Here is a 26,245-nt window from a genome sequence, read left to right as displayed (position 1 = left end):
GTTTCTTACTTTTATCTGTTTTTCTGACAATACCCAGTTAATAACATGTGATAAACTTGGACTTGTTTCTTACTTTTATCTTTTTATGTGGCAATACTCAGTCAATAACACGTGATAAACTTGGACTTGTTTCTTACTTTTATCTTTTTTTGTCGCAATACCCAGTCAATAACACGTCATAAACTTGGACTTGTTTCTTACTTTTATCTTTTTATGTGGCAATACCCAGTCAATAACACGTCATAAACTTGGACTTGTTTCTTACTTTTATCTTTTATGTGGCAATACCAGTCAATAACATGTGATAAACTTGGACTTGTTTCTTACTTTTATTTTTTTTTTGTGGCAATACCCAGTCAATAACATGTGATAAACTTGGACTTGTTTCTTACTTTTATCTGTTTTTGTGGCAATACCCAGTCAATAACATGTGATAAACTTGGACTTGTTTCTTACTTTTATATTTTTTTGTGGCAATACCCAGTCAATAACATGTGATAAACTTGGACTTGTTTCTTACTTTTATATTTTTTTGTGGCAATACCAGTCAATAACATGTGATAAACTTGGACTTGTTTCTTACTTTTATATTTTTTTTGTGGCAATACCCAGTCAATAACATGTGATAAACTTGGACTTGTTTCTTACTTTTATATTTTTTTGTGACAATACCCAGTCAATAACATGTGATAAACTTGGACTTGTTTCTTACTTTTATCTGTTTTTGTGGCAATACCAGTCAATAACATGTGATAAACTTGGACTTGTTTCTTACTTTTATATTTTTTGTGTGGCAATACCCAGTCAATAACACGTGATAAACTTGGACTTGTTTCTTACTTTTATCTGTTTTTGTGGCAATACCCAGTCAATAACACGTGATAAACTTGGACTTGTTTCTTACTTTTATCTTTTTATGTGGCAATACCCAGTCAATAACACGTCATACACTTGGACTTGTTTCTTACTTTTATCTGTTTTTCTGACAATACCCAGTTAATAACATGTGATAAACTTGGACTTGTTTCTTACTTTTATATTTTTATGTGGCAATACTCAGTCAATAACACGTGATAAACTTGGACTTGTTTCTTACTTTTATCTTTTTTTGTCGCAATACCCAGTCAATAACACGTCATAAACTTGGACTTGTTTCTTACTTTTATCTTTTTATGTGGCAATACTCAGTCAATAACACGTGATAAACTTGGACTTGTTTCTTACTTTTATCTTTTTTTGTCGCAATACCCAGTCAATAACACGTCATAAACTTGGACTTGTTTCTTACTTTTATCTTTTTATGTGGCAATACCCAGTCAATAACACGTCATAAACTTGGACTTGTTTCTTACTTTTATCTTTTATGTGGCAATACCAGTCAATAACATGTGATAAACTTGGACTTGTTTCTTACTTTTTTCTTCTTTTTTTTTTTGTGACAATACCCAGTCAATAACATGTGATAAACTTGGACTTGTTTCTTACTTTTATCTGTTTTTGTGGCAATACCCAGTCAATAACATGTGATAAACTTGGACTTGTTTCTTACTTTTATATTTTTTTGTGGCAATACCCAGTCAATAACATGTGATAAACTTGGACTTGTTTCTTACTTTTATATTTTTTGTGGCAATACCCAGTCAATAACATGTGATAAACTTGGACTTGTTTCTTACTTTTATATTTTTTTTTGTGGCAATACCAGTCAATAACATGTGATAAACTTGGACTTGTTTCTTACTTTTATCTGTTTTGTGGCAATACCCAGTCAATAACATGTGATAAACTTGGACTTGTTTCTTACTTTTATATTTTTTTTGTGGCAATACCCAGTCAATAACATGTGATAAACTTGGACTTGTTTCTTACTTTTATTTTTTTTTGTGGCAATACCCAGTCAATAACATGTGATAAACTTGGACTTGTTTCTTACTTTTATCTGTTTTTGTGGCAATACCCAGTCAATAACATGTGATAAACTTGGACTTGTTTCTTACTTTTATATTTTTTTGTGACAATACCCAGTCAATAACATGTGATAAACTTGGACTTGTTTCTTACTTTTATATTTTTTGTGTGGCAATACCCAGTCAATAACACGTGATAAACTTGGACTTGTTTCTTACTTTTATCTGTTTTTGTGGCAATACCCAGTCAATAACACGTCATACACTTGGACTTGTTTCTTACTTTTATCTGTTTTTCTGACAATACCCAGTTAATAACATGTGATAAACTTGGACTTGTTTCTTACTTTTATCTTTTTATGTGGCAATACTCAGTCAATAACACGTGATAAACTTGGACTTGTTTCTTACTTTTATCTTTTTTTGTCGCAATACCCAGTCAATAACACGTCATAAACTTGGACTTGTTTCTTACTTTTATCTTTTTATGTGGCAATACCCAGTCAATAACACGTCATAAACTTGGACTTGTTTCTTACTTTTATCTTTTTATGTGGCAATACCCAGTCAATAACATGTGATAAACTTGGACTTGTTTCTTACTTTTATTTTTTTTTTGTGGCAATACCCAGTCAATAACATGTGATAAACTTGGACTTGTTTCTTACTTTTATCTGTTTTTGTGGCAATACCCAGTCAATAACATGTGATAAACTTGGACTTGTTTCTTACTTTTATATTTTTTTGTGGCAATACCAGTCAATAACATGTGATAAACTTGGACTTGTTTCTTACTTTTATCTGTTTTGTGGCAATACCCAGTCAATAACATGTGATAAACTTGGACTTGTTTCTTACTTTTATATTTTTTGTGGCAATACCAGTCAATAACATGTGATAAACTTGGACTTGTTTCTTACTTTTATATTTTTTTGTGGCAATACCAGTCAATAACATGTGATAAACTTGGACTTGTTTCTTACTTTTATCTGTTTTTGTGGCAATACCCAGTCAATAACATGTGATAAACTTGGACTTGTTTCTTACTTTTATATTTTTTTTGTGACAATACCCAGTCAATAACATGTGATAAACTTGGACTTGTTTCTTACTTTTATCTGTTTTTGTGGCAATACCCAGTCAATAACATGTGATAAACTTGGACTTGTTTCTTACTTTTATATTTTTTGGTGTGGCAATACCCAGTCAATAACACGTGATAAACTTGGACTTGTTTCTTACTTTTATCTGTTTTTGTGGCAATACCCAGTCAATAACACGTGATAAACTTGGACTTGTTTCTTACTTTTATCTTTTTATGTGGCAATACCCAGTCAATAACACGTCATACACTTGGACTTGTTTCTTACTTTTATCTGTTTTTCTGACAATACCCAGTTAATAACATGTGATAAACTTGGACTTGTTTCTTACTTTTATATTTTTATGTGGCAATACTCAGTCAATAACACGTGATAAACTTGGACTTGTTTCTTACTTTTATCTTTTTTTGTCGCAATACCCAGTCAATAACACGTCATAAACTTGGACTTGTTTCTTACTTTTATCTTTTTATGTGGCAATACCCAGTCAATAACACGTCATAAACTTGGACTTGTTTCTTACTTTTATCTTTTTTTGTAGCAATATCCAGTCAATAACACGTGATAAACTTGGACTTTACAGCAGTACCTTTACATGTAATATAGCTTTAGAATTAAAGAAGCAAAAGTATACTTAGATGTAATACATAGGTACAATTGAAAATATATATATATCTTTACATGTAATAAATATTTAAAGAACCAAGCTATCTTCACATGTAGTACACATACAAAACTAAAAAACCAACAGTATTCTTACATGTAACACATCTTTGAAATTAAAAACTAAAAGTATCTTTGTATGTAATACACACTTAAAGAACCAACACTCAATATAATTACACGCAGTACATATTTAAAACTAAAAAGCCAATAGTATCTTTATATGTAGTATATATATTAAACTAGAGAGTCAACACTATCTTCACATGTAGTTCATATATTAAACTAGAGAGTCAACACTATCTTCACATGTAGTTCATATATTAAACTAGAGAGTCAACACTATCTTCACATGTAGTTCATATATTAAACTAAAGAGTTAACGCTGTGTTCACATGTAATACATATATTAAACTAAAGAGTCAACGCTGTCTTCACATGTAGTACATATATTAAATTAAAGAGTCAACGCTGTCTTCATATGTAATACATATATTAAACTAAAGAGTCAACGCTATCTTCACATGTAGTACATATATTAAACTAAAGAGTCAACGCTATCTTCACATGTAGTACATATATTAAACTAAAGAGTCAACACTATCTTCACGTATAGTTAATTTAAAACTAAAGAACCACCTTACTGGAAATAAACGAACCAACAATATCTAATATTTGAAATAATCTAACCAACGTTCTCTTTACATGTAGGAATGGTTTAAGAAAAAAGTACGATCAATCTTCTTACATGCATAAATTATCTTAAATAAACGAACCACTTATCTAATCTATCTCTAATCTATCTATCCACTTATCTAATCTATCTCTTCTTAATAATAATGAAAGATGATAAATAATTTTTATTCTTATAACAACAAGCAGAATTTCAGCTCAAATAAACATTTTAATTGTTATTGTCATCATTGGTTCACGTGACGCATATAAAGATATTTATTGATTGTGATTTAGTTTGGAAAGACAGTTGAAAACTAATTTCATTTAATTGTTATTGTCATCATTGGTTCACGTGACGCATATAAAGATATTTGTTGATTGTGATTTAGTTTGGAAAGGCAGTTGAAAACTAATTTCATTAACAAAGAGAGGGGGATCAGCTATGTACCAACTGAAACAATCAAGATGTGTGTTCATTACACAGTATTATGATTTTGATATATTTTCCTATTCTGTAGGTGCTAAATCAAAGCAGAATCAGGATGTTAAAGCATCTATAAACAATTTGATTGTAATTTAACATTGTTACAAGAATTAATACACTGCTGGTCAAAATCTTAAGACCAATGAACATAAAGAAAAAAAATATGCATCTTGCATTGTTAGACTCAACCACTTATTTGAAAATAAAAATAAAAAACTTTTTTAGCATTTAATAGGGAAAATGTAAACACTAAATTAGCCTAAATACTAGGTGGTCAAAAGTTTAAGACCATACTGAAACGAAGCGTGAATCGGTAAACACGTAACGAAATTTAGTCATTTGTGTTCAAGCACTAGCGTTGTCAACATCTCCCACTGACATCTCCTGTGTTAGGTAACAACATGGTAAAGGCTAAAAAGTTGACAGAGTTTGAACGTGGCAGAATTGTCGAGTTGAAAAAGCAAAATCTCTCTCAATGTGCCGTTGCTGATGAAATTGGGAGTAGTAAAACTGCTGATACGGAACGAGAAATTCAAGTGGTCGGCCCAAGAAAATTTCGCCGGCGTTGAGCAGGAGGATTCGACGGGTTGTCCGGCAAGACACCAGCCGATCGTCGAACCAGATTAAGGTCCTTACGAACGCAGAATGCAGCTCAAGCATAATAAGACGACATCTACGAGAGAAAGGCTTTAAAAACTATAAACGTGTTCAAAGGCCACGCCTCCTTCCACACCACGAAACAGGTCAGTTAAACTTTGCTAAGAAGCACCAAACATGGGACGTAGAAAAGTGGAAGAAGGTTCTGTTCTCTGATGAGAAAACTTTAACCTGGATGGTCCAGATGGCTTGCAACGTTACTGGCACGATAAGGATACCCCACCAGAGACATTTGCTACACGACACAGCGCTTTCTCCTTCCATGGAACAATGGAGCTTCAGGTTATACAGGGGCGTCAAACAGCAGCTGGCTATATTAACATGCTGGAGAGAGCATCCTTATTGACTGAAGACCCTCGCTTGTATGGAAGTGACTGGATCTTTCAGCAGGACAATGCTGTAATCCACAATGCCCGCAGGACAAAGGACTTTTTTTATGGCAAATAACGTGATTCTTTTGGACCATCCAGCGTGTTCGCCCGAACTGAACCCCATTGAAAATGTTTGGGGTGGATGGCAAGGGAAGTCTATAGAAATGGATGTCAATACCAAACAGTGCATGATCTTCGTGAAGTCATCTTCACCACTTGGAATAACATTCCAGCCAGCCTTCTGCAAAAACTTATATCGACCATGCCAAAGCAAATCTCTGAAATTATTCGCAATGACGGCCATGCAACTCACTACCGAGACCTCTTGTTGGGCATTTCCTACCCTGTTTAGGAGTTTTTTTTGGTATGGCCTTAAACTTTTGACCAGCTAGTATTTAGGCTAATTTCATAGTGTTCACATTTTCCCTATTAAATGTTTAAAAAGTTTTTTTTTATTTTTATTTTCCCTTTTCTTATTTTCATCTTTCGAAGCTCTACTCAAATAAGTAGCTGAGTCTAACAACGCAAAAACCATATTTTTTCTTTATGTTTGTTAGCCCTAAGGTTTTGGCCAGCAGTGTATATCAGTTGAGCTTTTAAGAATTTCAAAAATGTCTTGTTACCAAAGGAAATTATTCTTCCTGCTTAAATTCAGAAAGATATAGTTCATGTACTGTTTACAGTTGAAACAAAACATTGTTTGAAAGTGCAAATAAATGTAAATATTTGTTTGTATTTCGTGCAAAGCTACTCGAGAGCTATCTGTGCTAGCCGTCCCTAATTTAGCGGTGTAAACCCAGAGGGAAGGCAGCTAGTCATCACCATCCACCGCCAACTCTTGGGCTACCCTTTTACCAACGAACAGTGGGATTGACCGTCACGCTATAACGCCCCCACGGCTGAAAGGGCGAGCATGTTTGGCGCGACGGGGATTCGAACCCACGACTTTCGTATTACGAGTAGAATGCCTTAACCCACCTGGCCATGCCGTGTCACACACACATATATATATATTTATTTATTTATATATTTGTGTATAAAAGTTTTATAATCTAAATATTGATTTCTCTTGTTCACAATCTTGTAATTCACTAATGCCATCCTTTCACCAGAAATACACATGAATTATATATACATCATTAGTCCATCCAGAGAAGAACATCAAACTTCCTGTAATATCGTCTTTTAATTGTACTTTTATACATATATTTTTTAAATAACTTATTATATTACATATACACATATATCCTCATTGCACCTCTTCATCTGGTGGCCCGGCATGGCCAAGCGTGTTAAGGTGTGCGACTCGTAATCTGAGGATCGCGGGTTCGCATCCCCGTCGTGCCAAACATGCTCCCCCTTTCAGTCGTGGGGGCGTTATAATGTGACAGTCAATCCCACTATTCGTTGGTAAAAGAGTAGCCCAAGAGTTGGTGATGGGTGGTGATGACTAGCTGCCTTCCCTCTAGTCTTACACTGCTAAATTAGGGACGGCTGGCGCAGATAGCCCTCGTGTAGCTTTGGGGGAAATTCAAAAAACAACCGAACACTTCAGCTGGAAGTGCGCTGTTGTAAACATGCATTAATATACGCAGCGGCACGCTAACCACTAAGGAAATAAATAAGGAAAGTGGAATTATTCCATGTTTTCCATCGTCGTAAACAGATATCCTGTCACAAGTAAAATAAATTACCCCGAAAGTCTTCTAGGTTTGGCAACGCATAGCTAGTGTTATGAAATATGTCATTGTCATTTCTACATTCATTGGTACATATATATATGTGCTTCTGTTTCAGCTGGGAGACTGAGATTTAGATCCCATGTTGTCATCTGACCAGGTTGTTGAAAATGACCATAACTTGCACAGGTCTTTGGTCAACTGATGATATAAAACATACTTTGAAAGGTATTGTTGTGTTTCACCAGATGGTAGTGTCTTTATCATCAAATATAAGTTCAACTCTCTTTTTCGAGGTCCTGGCACACTTCGGTGTGGATCTGGAACTGTTAGCCACGCGTTTTGGCCAATCCTTAACAACTTGTGTTTGACGTGTTATCCTTAACGTCATGAAAACGTCCAGATATCTATTTTTGGGTCCTATAAGTCTAGGTTTCTCTATAGATTCAGCTGTTACTTAGACTGCTAGAGCTTACAAGTTCCCTTCACCACTAATATTCGCATATGAGATCATTTGAGCAGGCATGTGGTTTTTGTTATTCACGTAAATGAGCTGACGAGTGTCATTATGAAATAGGATAAACATAAATTATGTTTTGGTAGCTGGAACACAGAAAACTGAGGATGTGCTTCTACATCAGATTCTGCGTTTGCTTTGTGATCTTTTGTTGTTTCACAATTAAAGGGCTTTTATCAGATCTGATTCTGAACTCAAGACAAATTTCCAGATCTGATTCCCGTAAACTCCCTATCATAATCGATTCTGACACAGTTGTATTACTTAATACACCTGCTGAGTAATTAAAGGTGCTGGAGATTTACAACATTCACTGTTCTCAGTCTTGTGAAGTAAGTAACCGGTCATTGTATGAGATATTATGAACTAGTTTCTTGATATTTTCCCAGGAATTTCCTGTTGAAATCACACACCCCATTCATGCAAACGTTTCTTTAAACGAGTTTTTAATTGAGGACAATATATGAAATAGGATAAAAATCATTTAAGGCGGTTTTCAGGTTAAAACTCTTTTCTTATAACAATTTTAAGCGAATAGTAATAAATAAAAATATTAAACCTATGTCGTTCCTCGTGACAGTGTCAAAAATATGTTTTTAATTATACTTTTCTTGTTTGTTTTGTGATTTTTTTTCATGCGATTGCGCAAAAAAAGAGGAAGATATATTTCACTTTTAGTCCTGCTCCAACTTAGTACTATTATCCGTGTCACGGCTTTCGTCCTGCTCCAACTTAGTACTATTATCTGTGTCACGGCTTTCGTCCTGCTCCAACTTAGTACTATTATCTGTGTCATGGCTTTCGTCCTACTACAACTTAGTACTATTATCTGTGTCACGGCTTTCGTCCTGCTCCAACTTAGTATTATTATCTGTGTCACGGCTTTCGTCCTGCTACAACTTAGTATTATTATCTGTGTCACGGCTTTCGTCCTGCTACAACTTAGTACTATTATCTGTGTCACGGCTTTCGTCCTGCTACAACTTAGTACTATTATCTGTGTCACGGCTTTCGTCCTGCTACAACTTAGTACTATTATCTGTGTCACGGCTTTCGTCCTGCTACAACTTAGTATTATTATCTGTGTCACGGCTTTCGTCCTGCTACAACTTAGTACTATTATCTGTGTCACGGCTTTCGTCCTGCTCCAACTTAGTACTATTATCTGTGTCACGGCTTTCGTCCTGCTACAACTTAGTACTATTATCTGTGTCACGGCTTTCGTCCTGCTACAACTTAGTATTATTATCTGTGTCACGGCTTTCGTCCTGCTACAACTTAGTACTATTATCTGTGTCACGGCTTTCGTCCTGCTACAACTTAGTACTATTATCTGTGTCACGGCTTTCGTCCTGCTCCAACTTAGTACTATTATCTGTGTCACGGCTTTCGTCCTGCTCCAACTTAGTACTATTATTTGTGTCACGGCTTTCATCCTGCTACAACTTAGCACTATTATCTGTGTCACGGCTTTCGTCCTGCTCCAACCAGAAGGAAAACTCTATTACTGGATAATAAAATGTTAGCCTCTAACACACCCGATAAAACGACTGTTGTCTATAATATACCGTTTATTTTTCCAATAAAACTAGTCTATAATATACAGTTTAGTTTTCCCACACTTTAAACTGTGTTTTATTGTATTATATTTGCGATATTCGTGGATGGGTGTCAGTTCTGTGGTAGAGCTATGGATGTCAAACTAGCAAGTAAGGTTCGCATTCACGCGATACTGTAAAAAATATTGTTGAGTCACAAGTGTGACAGTCAGTCTCTTAGCGTGAATGATGTGTGGTAGTGTTACTGTTTAGTAGTTGCCTTCCCTCTTGTGAGTTGTTTAAAATTAGGACCGGTACCAAACAGCCTCAGTAGGTTTTCTAAATATATAAAAAAGACGTTTATCTATACTTCTACATTTTTTATTTTCTAGCTCACGAACGGGAACTTGACAATGTGTGTGTGTGTGTGTGTATTTTAAATGGATAAAAAACGGAGTTTCCAGTTCTGTCATTATAAATATCATTTTTGCTCGTAAAATATCAACAGAGTTTGTCAACACCAGTTCTATAAAATATTCAACTAAGCATCAACTGAGTTGAAAAACATTCTTTGTTGGCTGTTCTCAATCAATTGTATCACGTGCTATACAAAAAAATAAACGTTGTTTTAACGTAAGAGTTGGTGCCGGTTTGTAGAGTTCGGTAAACAAGCGGTAATTTCTTAAGTCACGTGACATTTAGTCAAACAAGTAACGTTAGATGAGACACGCCTGTCAAACAAGTCACATGGAATTCACCTCCTTCGTTACTGAGGTCATATCAGTCTATTTCACACACGAGTCACATATGTAATCCAAGTCTGTCTTCTTTCTTTAACGTTTTCTGTAAACTATTCACATCATTTCATAATCAGCAAAAGTTGTATTTGAACAAGTAATAATCGTATGAAGATTATTTATGTTGCTTTATATTCTTTAACAGTTAATTCTAGACTTTCTGTCCAGTAAGAGATAAGGTGGTCTGGTTATGTTAAACACAGTTGGCTTTCTCTCCTCTGCCCATCCAAAACCAGATTTTTAATGTTGTAAGCCTGTAGGATTACTACGGCTTTAGTAGTCATGTTTCTCTGGCAAAGTTTCTTTCTTTAAAATTTAGTTTTTGTACTCAAATTTAGATTATTCCTTCTGTCACTTATTTTAGGTTCAGTTTGTTCTAATAAAGTCACATTTAAAAGTTATTACTTCACGCAACAGTCTGCTTGTCTCTTTACATATCATGTCATATGAAAATAAAAATCGTCATTGAAAATACGTTTCCCTTTAAATAGCAGGGGTAATCTCTCTGACATATATCGGCAAAAGTAATGCTTCTGTGATATTGGTTGGGGAAAATGTCATTTTCTGGAGACGCTTAAATAATCCAATGATTTTAATGCAATTTTGCATACGACATACTGTCATGGGATGTCTTTATGTAAAGGTTCATGTTTTCTGTTATACGGTGGAACTGTTTGTACAATGTCATATTTTGTTTTACACAGGTATCGCCGCATACAAGGTAATATTTTCTGTTAACAAGCAAGTTTATATTTTGGTCAGATTGAACTGGTATTTAGTGTCTTTAATTTAGTGCTATATATTTCTAGTATTGTATTTCTAGAAATATGGAAGAAAACTGGATATTTTGTTTCAAACGTAAGTGTGGAAGCACCACAGTGGGAAATTGTTAGAAACGCCACCTGGTTGTTTCATGAGAAGACAAAGTTAGGATCAAAACGATGAACAAACCACAATATGGAAAAATACGTTGACGTCACTTTGTTAACTGGCTTCATGATACTCAACATAGAATTTAACAAGCAGTTTGAAGAAGGCTAAACAATTCTGTTATTAGAACAAGCAGTTTGAAGAAGGCTAAACAATTCTGTTATTAGAACAAGCAGTTTGAAAAAGGCTAAACAATTCTGTTATTAGAACGAGCAGTTTGAAGAAGGCTAAACAATTCTGTTATTAGACATCTTTATCATCTGTTTGTGATTTTCGACAAATGTTTCAGCTATTGATCAAACTACCCCATCACTAAAAAGGGGATTCGTATTATTTCTATTCAAGAAATAGCAAAATATTTTAAATGAAACAACACAAAAATGACGCTACCTGAAAATCATCTCTAATGAATACCTAGCACACATCATATTACACAGAAGAGAGAACTGTATCTCAAGAAGGCTGGTATGGGTATTAAAACTGTTATTGAAATAAAATAGAGAAAAAAATGTTAATATCCATACCAGCCGTCTTGAGATACATTCTTACCACAAGTGGATTTCTCGTCATCACACAGAAAAGCAGAACCACAAAACTGAAAATAAAAAAGTCATTATTTCCCTTTCATACCAAATATCAATTATGGTGTTCAGAAGAACTGTAACTAACATCAAACCATCTCAAACCCTTCATAGAATACTAATCAATATCAAACAATTAACAAACAAAAACAGCAAAGAGAGACACCTGTGGAAAAATATAACAAAAAACTTAAGGAAATAACATACAGAGGTTAAAAGACTAACGAAATCAAATACACACACGATAATGTAGAAAACTCATGGATTGGTTTGAATTTCGCGCTAAGTTACACGACGGCTATCTGCGCTAGCCGTCCCTAATTTAACAGAGGAAAACTAGGAAAGGCAGTTAGTAATCACCACCCACCACCAACTCTTGGGCTACTCTTTTACCAACGAATAGTAAGATTGACCGTCACATTACAACGCCCCCACGGCTGAAAGGGCGAGTATGTTTGGTGTGACGGGGACTCACATTACGAGTCGAGCGCCCTAACCAGGCTAACAATAGTGCTATTATACAGAGTTATGTCTATAATAGACAAAAACTGAGAAAGCAAGTTTATTAGAAATAGTTAATTCTTAAAGCGAGCCACCCGCTAGTTCAGCGGTATGTCTTTGGATTTAAAACGCTAAAATCGGGGGAAGATAGCCAGATGTGGCTTTGTTATAAGAAAACACATACACACGCTCTTAAAAGGAAAATACAAAAACAAGATAGATAGCTTAAAGTAGATAAACAAGCTTAAGGTTTGAGACACAATGTTGACATTATTTGCCCAAACTAAAAATCTCTATTTTGACGTTGTCTAAAAACTGTTTTATTTAGGAGAACCAAAATGGGAATTTGTAGCTTAACTTAAGAAAATAATGTTAACACTATGTCTTTAACTTTAAGTTTGGATGTTTACCTTTGGCCCAGCATGGCCAGGTGGTTAAGGCACTCGACTCGTAATCTGAGAGTCGTGGGTTCGAATCTCCGTCACACCAAACATGCTCGCTCTTTTCAGCCGTGGGGGTGTTATAATGTGACGGTCATTCCTACTATTCGTTGGTAAAAGAGTAGTCCAAGAGTTGGCGGTGCGTGATGATGACTAGCTGCCTTCTCTCCAGTCTTACACTGCTAAATTAGGGACGGCTAGCGCAGATAGCCCTCGAGTAGCTTTGCGCGAAATTTAAAACCAACCAATTGTTCACATTTTTGGCTAATACATTTTCACTTTAAGCTTCCAATCTTGTTTCTGTAATTACTTTAAGATACATATTTTCTCTTTATGAATTAACCATTTTAATGATCTTGCTTATATATATCAGGTCATCCCATAAGTAAAGTCCGAAATTTTAATATAGAAAGTCCATCATCATTTCTGTCTTTGTAGAAGGCTTTAATAACTAAAATATGTAGTAGGACATGCACAAAAATATTCAGACAAATAAAAGAAACTAACCCAACTACACTTTTCTCAGATCATCTATCAAATAAACCTTTATGAAGATGGATGTGTCTAAGGTGCACATTAGACATATACTTTATGAGTTTAAAAAAGGCAACAGTGCAGCAGAGACTACACAAAACATTCAAGGTGTTTATGGTGTGGAGTCTCTCAGTGAAAGAAAATGTAGAAGGTGGTTTCAGAAGTTCAAATCAGGTGACTACAGCTTAAGTGATGCGTCACATTCAGGTCGTCCTGTTGAGTTTGATGATGACTTGCTGCTGCCCACACTTGATGAAGATTGTGCTTAACAGTTGAAGAACTAGCACAGAAGCTTAATTCAATCCATTTAACAGTTCACCGTCATCTGCAACAGCTTGGAAAGGTGTCAAAACTTGTAAAATGGATCCCTCATGAGTTGACAAAAGTCAACCTTGGAGCAAGGGTGAACATTTACACTTCTCTGTACTCTCGTGAACGTACTCACATTTTTTTCGGACAGGTTAGTGACTGGAAATGAAAAAGGTGTATTTTATAAAAATGTTAAACGCCGCAGACGATGGCTCAGTGCAGGTAAACTGGTTAAAGGAGGCCCAAAGTGGACCTCCGCCTTAGGAACGTCTTGTTAAGCGTTTGGTGGGATATTGTTGGTGTGATCCACTTTGAGTTGCTGCCACTCAACATAACGATTACATCAGACTTCAATTGTGAACAGTTGGAGCGCTTTAATGTTGCACTGAACGAAAACAGGTCTGGCTTTGAATAATCGTAAAGTTGTTGTGTTACACTAAGATAATGCATGGCCCCATAAGCAAGGATCACATATGCAAAGACCGAAGAGCTAGACTGGGAAAGATTTCCACATCCTCCTTATTTTCCAGACTTTGCTCCATCTGATTATCATCTATTCCGAAGTTTGCAGAACTATCTTGATGGAAAAAAGCTTGGAACACACGAAGATGTCAAAACTACCGTCTCTACATTCTTTTCCTCTAAACCCAAATAATTTTATAGAAGTGGCATTTAGAAACTTGTGGATCGTTGGCAGGAAGTAATTAATAATAATGGAACATACATTATTGATTAAATAACATTAAAAGCATTTTAAATTCTTTCTCTTTTTCTAAACCTAAAATTGGACATTACTTAAGGAATGACCTGATAGTTCAACATGTCCTGAATATCGAGATTAATAAAACAGTACTTTTAATCTTGTTAGTTCACAGTCAGCTTTACACGACGTTCAAAGTTAAGAATTGAGGCTTTTATTAGAAAAGTTATATAGCCACACCTTCGCATGAGGCCTGGCGAAATGTAATAACATAGTGGACTGAATAAATCAGCTTTTGTTTTATTTCATTCATCAAAATCATTCATGCTAAGACTTATGCTGTTGTTCTTATGTGTATGTTTTTAAATAAAAAATTGTAAACTATTTTCAACATATTAGCTAGATTTAAGCATATTAAATTGTTTATGTGTATAAACAAATGTTTTTATTTCTTGAGAGATACTTGAACCTGCAGATGTCTCTTCTCATTGCAATGACTGTCACTTAGTTCGGATGATGTGTTTGTATTGAATGTAAGATGTATATCAGATGTTACAAATTATGGGAAAGACGTTTAATGTGCTTTTTCTTAATGATATGTTAAACTTGTAGCGTTATCAGTAAGCTTGGTGTTAACTTCTGTCGTTTACTTTCATTCATTTATTTTTACAGTGATTAACGTAAATTAAGCTTGAGTAAACATTTCCAATGAAATTAATATATTTGTAATACTCAAGAGTACTGCTTTAGTCCTTTGGCTTTGCTACTAGTATTAAATTTTGAGTTTACAGTTATACTGTTTGGTTATATATTTGAGTGTGATGTGATATTAATAAATTATTGTTGTGTAAACATTATGCCCACTGGCCAGTTTGTCTAGCTTTTTTAGTTAAATTTACATTGATCATTTACATGTATTAGCCTAAATATACTCATTTGTATAATTTGTAAAAACCTTATTGTAACAGTGTTAGTATTCGTGCTAGATGTTAGATGTGAATATGTAATATGGTTTTCTGACAAATTAATTGTGTTCTGTTACATGTCTGACTGAAATATCACTTAAGTTATGTAGATGGTAAACATTATGACAGTATTAACATGAAAGTCATCTTGTATGCTATATGTATCACTACATAGGGTCAATATAAGAGTTGCTGGGTGTTAATTTTATGTTACTACTACACATTTTGTAGTGTGTAATCCTCTCTACTTATATTTAACCTAATATGCACTTGTGGGTCAAATTGTGAATGCCAACATATTGTTATGAGTTTGATGTAAGGTTATCACTGATTTACGTCACCCTTTATATGTGATTTTGCAAAAGGTTTTGTTAGAGAAAATAAAATGTACAATATCAGGAGTTACTGATTAAAACTTTACATTAGTATTAGAAGTTTCTAGTAGTTATGCTAATGCAATTTTTAAATTATAGAATTTATTCAAGTATTTCTATTATTAACACATACATCAACTTATCAGATTTTGACTAACTTTGAAATTTCTCTGGTATATGTTTGGTACAAAACCTTTAGGAATTAATCTGATTTTTTTTTTGTACACATAGATTCTTACTGTTAACTAAAATTTTGGAACTGTTATAAATAAATATAACTTCTTTAATACCAACCCCATGTTGTTTAGTTTAGTTCAAGTAGTTGGTACAGCAGATAAATATTGACTTGAGCAAGAAATCATAGTTTCGTTCATTTTATATTTATACTGGGAGTCTAAGGTTTTTGTAAATGCCTCCTGTAACTGTAAAAAAAAATTACCTATAATAGTTGCATTTGAGATTAGTGACAGGACACAAATCTTTAGCTGTAATTATTTCCAAAATATTGAAGGTGTATACAACTAAATGCATTATTACTGTACCTTTGTCCTGGGTAGCTGCTCTGTTTAATTATAACATACAGGTTGTAATTGATCAATGTAAATTAATAATGATGATTTTATGTAATATTTTTAACATTAAATATTAAGCTTTTAAGTGTATTTTTCTCTAGTTATAAATTACCTTTGGCTCTTTGTTCTAAAATAGAAAATATTGAGTAATTTCATATTGAAACAAAATTTATGTTCTTGTACCTTAACAGGGAAGGATCGTGTTCATGAAGAGGCTGTGAGCTTATTGAGTGGTGTTGTGAGGAATGCTTCCTGTTCTTAGCAGCTTTTGGTCTTACCTCCATTGGTACATAAGACCTTTAGTAAAGTGGTTTCTTCGTCACTTTACGAGGCTCTGTGAGCTGCAACGAGTATGTTATGGAGAAGAAAAAGGTGCCCCACGGACTACAGGAGTTGGTAGGTACATTTTATACAAGATTATTTGAAATGTAGACAGTATAGAACTTTTAATACACAAAAATACAATGTATTAAAAGTTAAGTCTTAATCGTAGCTGAGTACACACATCTTTGTTAACATGAATAGGACCTAGGAAGGTCAAAACGTTGTTCTCTCCTTATCAATAAAAGTCTTAATACCCATACCAGCTGTTCTGAGATACATTTTTATTTCAAGTGGGTTTCTCTTCATCAAGAAGAGTACAGAGTATTTGGAGTCTGTGAAGATTTTTATAGTTGAAGAGCTTTAGTAGAAAACTGTGTTAAAACTGCACATCTATTTTAAAATAACTATCAAATTATCACCTATATTTGCTTGTTTATTGTATGTGACTGTATGATATGAAAGTATATATTATAGTTGATTGTATGTATTCTGATGTCAAAGTACGCAAATATGTTATTACCAAACTGTTACTAACAGAAGTACTAGAATGTTGTTATTACTAGATGCATCAAAATATTGGTTATACATGTTTCACTGGAATGTTCATTGTTATGGTAATATTCATGACAATGTTGGTTGTTGTTGTTGTAAGATTCACTAGAATGTTGGTTGTTATAGCAGAATTTGCTCGAAAGTTGGTTTTTATAGGAGGATTCATTACAATGGTTTCATTAGAAAGTTGGTTGTTTTACTAAGATTCACTAGAATGTTGGTTGTTATTACTAAGATTCACTGGAAAGTTGGTTGTTATACAAGGATTCACTAGAATGTTGGTTGTTATACAAAGATTCACTAGAAAGTTGGTTGTTATACAAAGATTCACTAGAATGGTGGTTGCTATACAAGGATTCACTACAAAGTTGGTTGTTTCACAAGGATTCAGTAGAATGTTGGTTGTTTCACAAGGATCCAGTAGAATGTTGGTTGTTTCACAAGGATCCAGTAGAATGTTGGTTGTTTCACAAGGATCCAGTAGAATGTTGGTTGTTTCACAAGGATTCAGTAGAATGTTGGTTGTTTCACAAGGATTCACTAGAAAGTTGGTTGTTTCACAAGGATTCACTAGAATGTTGGTTGTTATACAAAGATTCACTAGAAAGTTGGTTGTTATACAAAGATTCACTAGAAAGTTGGTTGTTACACAAAGATTCACTAGAAAGTTGGTTGTTATACAAAGATTCACTAGAAAGTTGGTTGTTGTACAAAGATTCACTAGAATGTTGGTTGTTATACAAGGATTCACTAAAAAGTTGGTTGTTACACAAAGATTCACTAGAAAGTTGGTTGTTATACAAAGATTCACTAGAATGGTGGTTGCTATACAAGGATTCACTACAAAGTTGGTTGTTTCACAAGGATTCAGTAGAATGTTGGTTGTTATACAAGGATTCACTAGAAAGTTGGTTGTTACACAAGGATTCACTAGAAAGTTGGTTGTTATACAAAGATTCACTAGAAAGTTGGTTGTTATACAAAGATTTACTAGAATATTGGTTGTTATACCAAGATTCACTAGAATATTGGTTGTTATACAAACATTCACTATAATGTTAGTTGTTATGCAAAGATTCACTACAAAGTTGGTTGTTATACAAAGATTCACTAGAAAGTTGGTTGTTATACAAGGATTCACTAGAAAGTTGGTTGTTATACTAGGATTCACTAGAAAGTTGGTTGTTATACAAAGATTCACTAGAATGTTGGTTGTTTTACAAAGATTCACTAGAATGTTAGTTGTTATACAAAGATTCACTAGAATGTTGGTTGTTATACAAAGATTTACTATAATGTTGGTTGTTATACAAGGATTCACTAGAAAGTTGGTTGTTTTACAAAGATTCACTAGAAAGTTGGTTGTTATACAAAGATTCACTAGAAAGTTGGTTGTTATACAAAGATTCACTAGAAAGTTGGTTGTTTTACAAGGATTCACTAGAAAGTTGGTTGTTATACAAGGATTCACTAGAAAGTTGGTTGTTATACAAAGATTCACTAGAAAGTTGGTTGTTTTACAAAGATTCACTAGAATGTTAGTTGTTATACAAAGATTCACTAGAATGTTGGTTGTTATACAAGGATTCACTAGAATGTTGGTTGTTATACTAGGATTCACTTGAAAGTTGGTTGTTATACAAGGATTCACTTGAAAGTTGGTTGTTATACAAGGATTTACTAGAAAGTTGGTTGTCATACAAGGATTCACTAGAAAGTTGGTTGTTATACAAAGATTTACTAGAATATTGGTTGTTATACCAAGATTCACTAGAATATTGGTTGTTATACAAGGATTCACTAGAATGTTGGTTGTTATACTAGGATTCACTTAAAAGTTGGTTGTTATAGAAGGATTCACTTGAAAGTTGGTTGTTATACAAGGATTCACTTGAAAGTTGGTTGTTATAGAAGGATTCACTTGAAAGTTGGTTGTTATACAAGGATTCACTAGAAAGTTGGTTGTTATACAAGGATTCACTAGAATGTTGGTTGTTTTACAAGGATTCACTAGAATGTTGGTTGTTATACAAAGATTCACTAGAAAGTTGGTTGTTATACAAGGATTCACTAGAAAGTTGGTTGTTATACAAGGATTTACTAGAAAGTTGGTTGTTATACTGGGATTCATGTGCATATCTTGTGAATCCACAAACTTTCTTTGTGTGTGACATGTCTTTGTTACATGCACTTCCCAATATGTTGAAGTGTTTAGAAGTAACATTTACATTAGTCCTGTAAATGGTGGTGGTGAACGGGCAACTGATTATGAGCAGTGTTCTGCATATGCTCTTTAATATATAGTCTCAAACAACATAGAGCCCCTATAGCCAAAGTTACACTGTGGAGGTTATATATGACGTGAGAATGATTTAAGTACAGTTCTAAACCTAACATGAGGGGTATGTCTTGTTATTCAAAATGTATTTAACCCTTCTATTTAATTCTGTTGAATGATTGCGAGTAAATGATAAAATACAGTAAACTATTTCGTTAAATTGACTTGTTTACTAGTTTTAGAAATGTACAGACCTTTTAAATAATTCTTAACAATATTAGATAATTGTATGCTGCTGTTCTAGAGTTAAATAGTAACCTAAGTAATCTTATTGTCAGTGATTTCTTGCTCTAATCCAGTGGTTTCCAACCAGGGGGTGCGAGATAACATTTCAGTTTTTTTTCTTTATATTAAGGATACTGTCCTATATAGTGTTTATGTTTATATTAAGGCTATTGTCCTATATAGTGTTTATGTTTATATTAAGGGTACTGTCCTATATAGTGTTTATGTTTATATTAAGGGTACTGTCCTATATAGTGTTTATGTTTATATTAAGGATACTGTCCTATATAGTGTTTATGCTTATATCAAGGGTACTGCCCTATATAGTGTTTAGTGTTTGTTTATGTTTATATTAAGGGTAACTGTCCCATATAGTGTTTATGCTTATATCAAGTACTGTATATAGTGTTTGTTTATATTAAGGGTACTGTCCTATATAGTGTTTATGTTTATATTAAGGGTACTGCCCTATATAGTGTTTATGTTTATATTAAGGGTACTGCCCTATATAGTGTTTGTTTATATTAAGGCTACTGTCATATATAGTGTTTATGTTTATATTAAGGGTACTGTCCTATATAGTTTTTATGTTTATATTAAGGGTACTGTCCTATATAGTGTTTATGTTTATATTAAGGACTGTCCTATATAGTGTTTATGTTTATATTAAGGGTACTGTCCTATATAGTGTTTATGTTTATATTAAGGCTACTGTTCTATATAGGTTTATGTTTATACTGTCCTATATAGTGTTTATGTTTATATTAAGGCTACTGTCCTATATAGTGTTTATGTTTATATTAAGGGTACTGCCCTATATAGTGTTTATGTTTATATTAAGGCTACTGTCCTATATAGTGTTTATGTTTATATTAAGGGTACTGCCCTATATAGTGTTTATGTTTATATTAAGGCTACTGTCCTATATAGTGTTTATGTTTATATTAAGGGTACTGTCATATATAGTGTTTATGTTTATATTAAGGCTACTGTTCTATATAGTGTTTATGTTTATATTAAGGCTACTGTCCTATATAGTGTTTATGTTTATATTAAGGGTACTGTCCTATATAGTGTTTATGTTTATATTAAGGGTACTGTCCTATATAGTGTTTATGTTTATATTAAGGCTACTGTTCTATATAGTGTTTATGTTTATATTAAGGGAACTGTCCCATATAGTGTTTATGTTTATATTAAGGGTACTGTCCTATGTAGTGTCTATGTTTATATTAAGGGTACTGTCCTATATAGTGTTTATGTTTATATTAAGGCTACTGTCATATATATAGTGTTTATGTTTATATTAAGGGTACTGTTCTATATAGTGTTTATGTTTATATTAAGGGTACTGCCCTATATAGTGTTTATGTTTATATTAAGGCTACTGTTCTATATAGTGTTTATGTTTATATTAAGGGAACTGTCCTATATAGTGTTTATGTTTATATTAAGGGTACTGTCCTATGTAGTGTCTATGTTTATATTAAGGCTACTGTCCTATATAGTGTTTATGTTTATATTAAGGATACTGTCCTATATAGTGTTTATGTGTATATTAAGGTTACTCTCCTATATATTCAAAAATTACGTTCGATTTTTATTTTCTCATTACAGATGTAGCTTTTTTCCTTGTTACGATAAACTATCGTTTCTACTGTCACCGGCACAGACTGAAATCTTAATGTACAACTGTAAACAAACAACACACGAAACGTAAATGTGACCTAAATACTTGGCACAACTATTTAGGTTATGTTCGTGAATGTCGTCTTAAAGTTTGTATTAATTATTTATGTTATGTATTCACGTGATCATGACTTGAGAAACTTTCAGAAGTATCCAGTATTAATTGATGACGTCATGTGACGTATATTCGAGAATGTTCTAGAAAGTTTCACAGAGTATATAAACCCGTGCGTGATGCTATGGTAGTCAGTGCATTGTTGATTCTGTGTTCGTGCAGAAAACTTCATTGTGTCAACGAAAAGGAAATGGAAAGATGATTATGTGAAGTTTGGTTTCACTTGCATCGGAACAACTGAGGATCTGCAAAATCCCCAGTGCATGCTTTGTGACGCTGTCCTTTCAAACGCAAATTTGAAGCCATCTAAGCTACAGGAACACTTCAATAACTGGCATGGTGGAGCAGCTGTTGCAGGCCATGATGTTGAATCGTTGAAAGGTAGAAGGGCCCACTTTGATTCTTGAGCAACCCTTCCAAAATTAGGTTTTATATCTGCTGACAAACCACTGCTGATGGCTTCATACCACATGGTGTATAAATTATCCAAATCAAAGAAGCCCCATACAATTACAGAAGAGGTGATAAAACTGTGTGCATTAGAAATGGCAACAATTGCTCTGGGAACAGAAGCCTCAAACAAGCTTAAGTTAGTGTTGTTATCAAATAATGTTATTCAAAACTGAATTGGTTATTTGAGTTTGGACATTTTGGACCAAGTTATCACAGATATCAGGGCTAGTCCCTTAAATCTCTTTGCAATTGGACGAAACAACTGATGTTGCAAATTGCAGTCAACTCATTGCACTAGTGAGGTATGTCCATGATGGTGCCATAAGGGAGGATTTCCTGTTCTGTGAAGATCTGAAAACAAAGATGTCTTCCAGTGTGTGAAGGACTTCTTTGTGAAATATAATTTAGATATCCAAATTATTGGTTCTGTGTGTACCGACGGTGCCCCTGCTATGCTAGGAAATAAATCAGGATTTTTTGCACTGATGAAACAAGAGATTCCGCACATGCAAGGTACTCACTGTTTTCTTCATCGACATGCTTTGACATCAAAAACATTGCCTCCAAAGTTGAAAAAGGTCCTTGACACTTCTGTGATGACCATCAACTGGATTAGGGGTCACACTCTGAACCACCGCCTCTTCAAGTTGCTTTGTGAAGATTTTGGAAGTGAGCATTCAGTTTTGCTTTTCCACACAGAAGTCTGCTGGCTGTCACATGGGAGAGCTTTAACATGCTTCTTTGAACTGCAAGAAGAAGTCAAAACTTTTCTGAAGGAACATGACTATGATCTGCTCGAAGAAATAGAATCACAAGAATTCAACCAAATGCTAGCCTATTTGAGTGATATATTCACTTGTATGAATGACCTGAGTGTATCTCTTCAAGGGAAAAACATAAACATATTGAAATGCTGTGAAAAGTTAAATGCTTTCAAAGAAAAGTTACATCTTTGGTGTCGACGAGTTAAAAGAGGGAATCTTTCAAATTTTCCATCACTTGAGGAAATGGTAGATGAGGATGAGTCCATGTGTGTGTGAAGAAATTGTGGATCATTTGGAATCAAAGTCATTTGATGGATAATTTGAAGGAGAACTAGAAACTTCTGAAGAATGGATTCATAATCTTTCAATTTGGATAATATGTCAGATGATGAAGAACTGAAGGAAGATCTTATTGAACTGTGCACAAATCGAGTTCTTGAAATGCAGTTTGAAAGCAAAACTTTGGAACAATATTGGTGTTCGGCAATGTACATGTTTCCAAGACTTTGTTTAAAAGCACTAAATGTGCTCATCCCATTCGTGACGACATACTTATGTGACGACATACTTATGTGACGACATACTTATGTGACGACATACTTATGCGAGTTTGGGTTTAGTGCCCTTTTGTCAATCAAGACAAAATCTAGAAATCACTTGGGCAGACTTGTGGATTGCTATCAACAACAAAGTGCCACGTTTGAAAAACTTGTGATAAATAAACAGAAACAAAAGAGTCATTAAATTTAAATTGGCTTATGAACATTTGAACATTTCAAATTGAATGAAATTTCATTTCATGCATGGATGAAAATTTATTTTTTGTTGACCATGTAAGGTTTATGTAACATTTAGTTTGTTGTAATATTTTTTCTTTTCCAATTGTTTCGTTTTTGTTTATATATCATTAAAAACTAATTATAAATATTTGTTTTGGCCACCTTCACCTTTATTCTTAAATAATTAATTACTGTGAGGAGTGTGAGAACATATCAAAACTTTTTAGGGGTGTGGGGTATAAAAGGTTGGGAACCACTGCTCTAATTTTTTGTACTAAACTTGAGTTTAGAGAAGAGGAGAAAATGTAATCAGTTCTGTAATTAACTTATGAAGTTCACTCTTTAGTTTTTAAGCTCAGTTTTATCAGATCACGTCATCTGTGTTTGTTTTATTTCATGTGTATTTAATATTTCTTTGCAGAATACTCTCTGGAACTCTCTAGAACACCGTGTCTCAAACGAGTCGTTCAACAACTGTCCAGCCTGGCAGAGAGTGGAAGGTTTACGGAGGAGACCAGTTACAGTGCTGTAGAGTATGCTATCAAGACTGTTACAGATACAAAGAATATTAACATAAAAATTCATACAAGGTAACTTTATGTGTTGTGATTTGGAGATGGGTAACTTTATGTGTTGTGATTTGGAAATGGGTAACTTTATGTGTTGTGATTTGGAGGTGGGCAGTTATTACAGAGATTGATTTTTGGCCTCTTTTAAAATACAATAACAAATAAATAATCATTTGACTAGAAAAATTAGGAGTTATAAATACTTCATGACATATTTATAAAGTAATTCAGTTTTAATGACAGCTACTCAGGGCTACTGTACACTTGTTTTAACAGTATTAATATATGTTCTCACTTTTAACTAAAATAGTTGTTTGAAATGGTACTACCTCCTCTTACCCAGTGCTATCTGAGCTTTGGTTTGCCCTCTAAGCATTGTTAAAAATTGTATCTCTAAAACTGCACCAGTATTGTATACCCCTTGATTTTTGTATAATTTCAGAAGGTGCTGATCATGTGACTGCCATCCTCCACTCATACTGCACCATCTATACTAGTGCAGTTTTAACTGTCTTCACTTCTTGATTAATATTTCAGTGTATAGACATGTTTTATCTCACTTTCCATGTGACTACAATAATTTGATAGTGCTAATTCATATCACTTTTGGCTTCTTGGGTTTGATTTCCACTGTATTTCTTCAGTTATTTTAGATATAATTCTGTTTTCCTGTTCTAGTTTATTCATAAGAATTCAGGATCTAATTTAGCAGATGATGAATTTCCCATGACAATCAACAATGTTTCTGACACAAGTCACCATGTCTCAGGGTTTGTGATATCTGCTGGGAAAGCACAGGCTTTAGTTTGCAGGGAGTTTGTGTCTTGAGCCCAACCAACGATTTCTTCCTGTTACATTATGAATTTTTGTAAGGAAGGACATATCTACTGAGTGGAAGTTTCTTTCTACAACACCTTCAAATTGTTATTGCACCCCCATGTAATCTGTTAGGTTTGGTATGGTTCTTTTTCCCAAGAGATCTGTGGTAAGTTTTTCAGCATGTATTCCTTACTCCTATTAGGTACACCCATGTTTAGTGAGCTTATGTAAGCTTGTTTGGGTTGAACTAATTTCTTCATGTACCAGTTTTTAAGGTCTTTCATGTTTTCTCTGCTCAGTATTTGGTAATATAGATTTTTTTTAAATTCTTTTACCATGTACTTTAGTTTAAATTTGTGTTTGGAGTTTGATTATTACTTTGTATAGTTTCCTTTTCAGTTTATTTATGAGTTTTACATGTGAGTTACTGTTTAATTAATTGTAACTTTGTGGGTGTGTTTGTTTGTTATTTATACTTCTATTCATGCTAATTCATCTGTAAGTTCCTTGTCCACATCTAATTGTCTATTAGATTTGAGTCAACATTTGTTATCGTTAACTGGTTTGTTTGTTTGTTATTTATACTTCTATTCATGCTAATTCATCTGTAAGTTCCTTGTCCACATCTAATTGTCTATTAGATTTGAGTCAACATTTGTTATCGTTAACTGGTTGCTTTTTTCTTCTCATATTCTTCAGGGTATGATTTCCTTTTGTGTTCATAATCTTATTAGTTCTTTGAGAACATTGGTAAGTTTGATATTTATGGGTCTTTTCTAAATTCCTTTAGTGGTTTTATATTTTAAGTGTTGCTTATTGTATTAGATTGAATTTTGTAGATTTGCAGGTTTAATATTTGTAGGTACCTTGTAGACTATATACATTTCTAGGTTTTGTTTATCGTTGTAACAATTACATTCTCTGTGTACATTTAACTTGTGTGTCTTTTTAGCAACACTTCACAACAGTTCTGTGGGTTCTGTCTTCATTTCTATCCCTTCTTTATCCACTTCTCAGATTTCCTTCCCACTTCAAGATCAAGTCATCTTGCATGGTTTGTTCAAGACCTCCTCAAGTGGGTTGTTGACTGGGTGGTGCCCACTCAACCTGGGCTATAGTCCTGTTTATTTGTTGTCCCCAAAACACGAAAACAGGAGATTGGAGACCCATCGCAGTTTATACTAGTTTTATCCCTATCTGGAGACCCATCACAGTTTATACTAGTTGTATACCTATTTGTCTGGAATAGGTTGTCTGGAGACTCCTTGTATCACAATGGAATCCTTCCTCTCATGTTGGTGTTTTTTTCTTCCACAGGACT

At 33.9% G+C, this 26,245-nt stretch overlaps 1 protein-coding gene across 2 annotated transcripts in view; it reads left to right on the top strand.

The window, feature by feature from the left end:
- Nucleotides 1–14,848: 14,848 nt before the first annotated feature.
- The window catches only part of LOC143230216 (ELMO domain-containing protein 2), a 29,923-nt gene continuing 18,526 nt past the window's right edge, over nt 14,849–26,245 (top strand). Inside the window, exons 1-3 of one of the 2 annotated variants that reach the window (XM_076463358.1) lie at nt 14,849–14,919; nt 16,489–16,693; nt 23,958–24,126. In XM_076463358.1, coding sequence (XP_076319473.1) covers nt 16,543–16,693; nt 23,958–24,126 — 320 coding nt within the window. In that variant the 5' untranslated portion in view covers nt 14,849–14,919; nt 16,489–16,542. The other variant, XM_076463359.1, reaches the window with a different exon arrangement.

The sequence above is a fragment of the Tachypleus tridentatus genome, chromosome 10, assembly GCF_004210375.1.
Source record: "Tachypleus tridentatus isolate NWPU-2018 chromosome 10, ASM421037v1, whole genome shotgun sequence".
NCBI classification, from domain to species: Eukaryota; Metazoa; Arthropoda; class Merostomata; order Xiphosura; family Limulidae; genus Tachypleus; species Tachypleus tridentatus.
The sequence above is the reverse complement of the archived record's forward strand: the minus strand, read 5'-3'. Positions and strand labels throughout refer to the sequence as shown.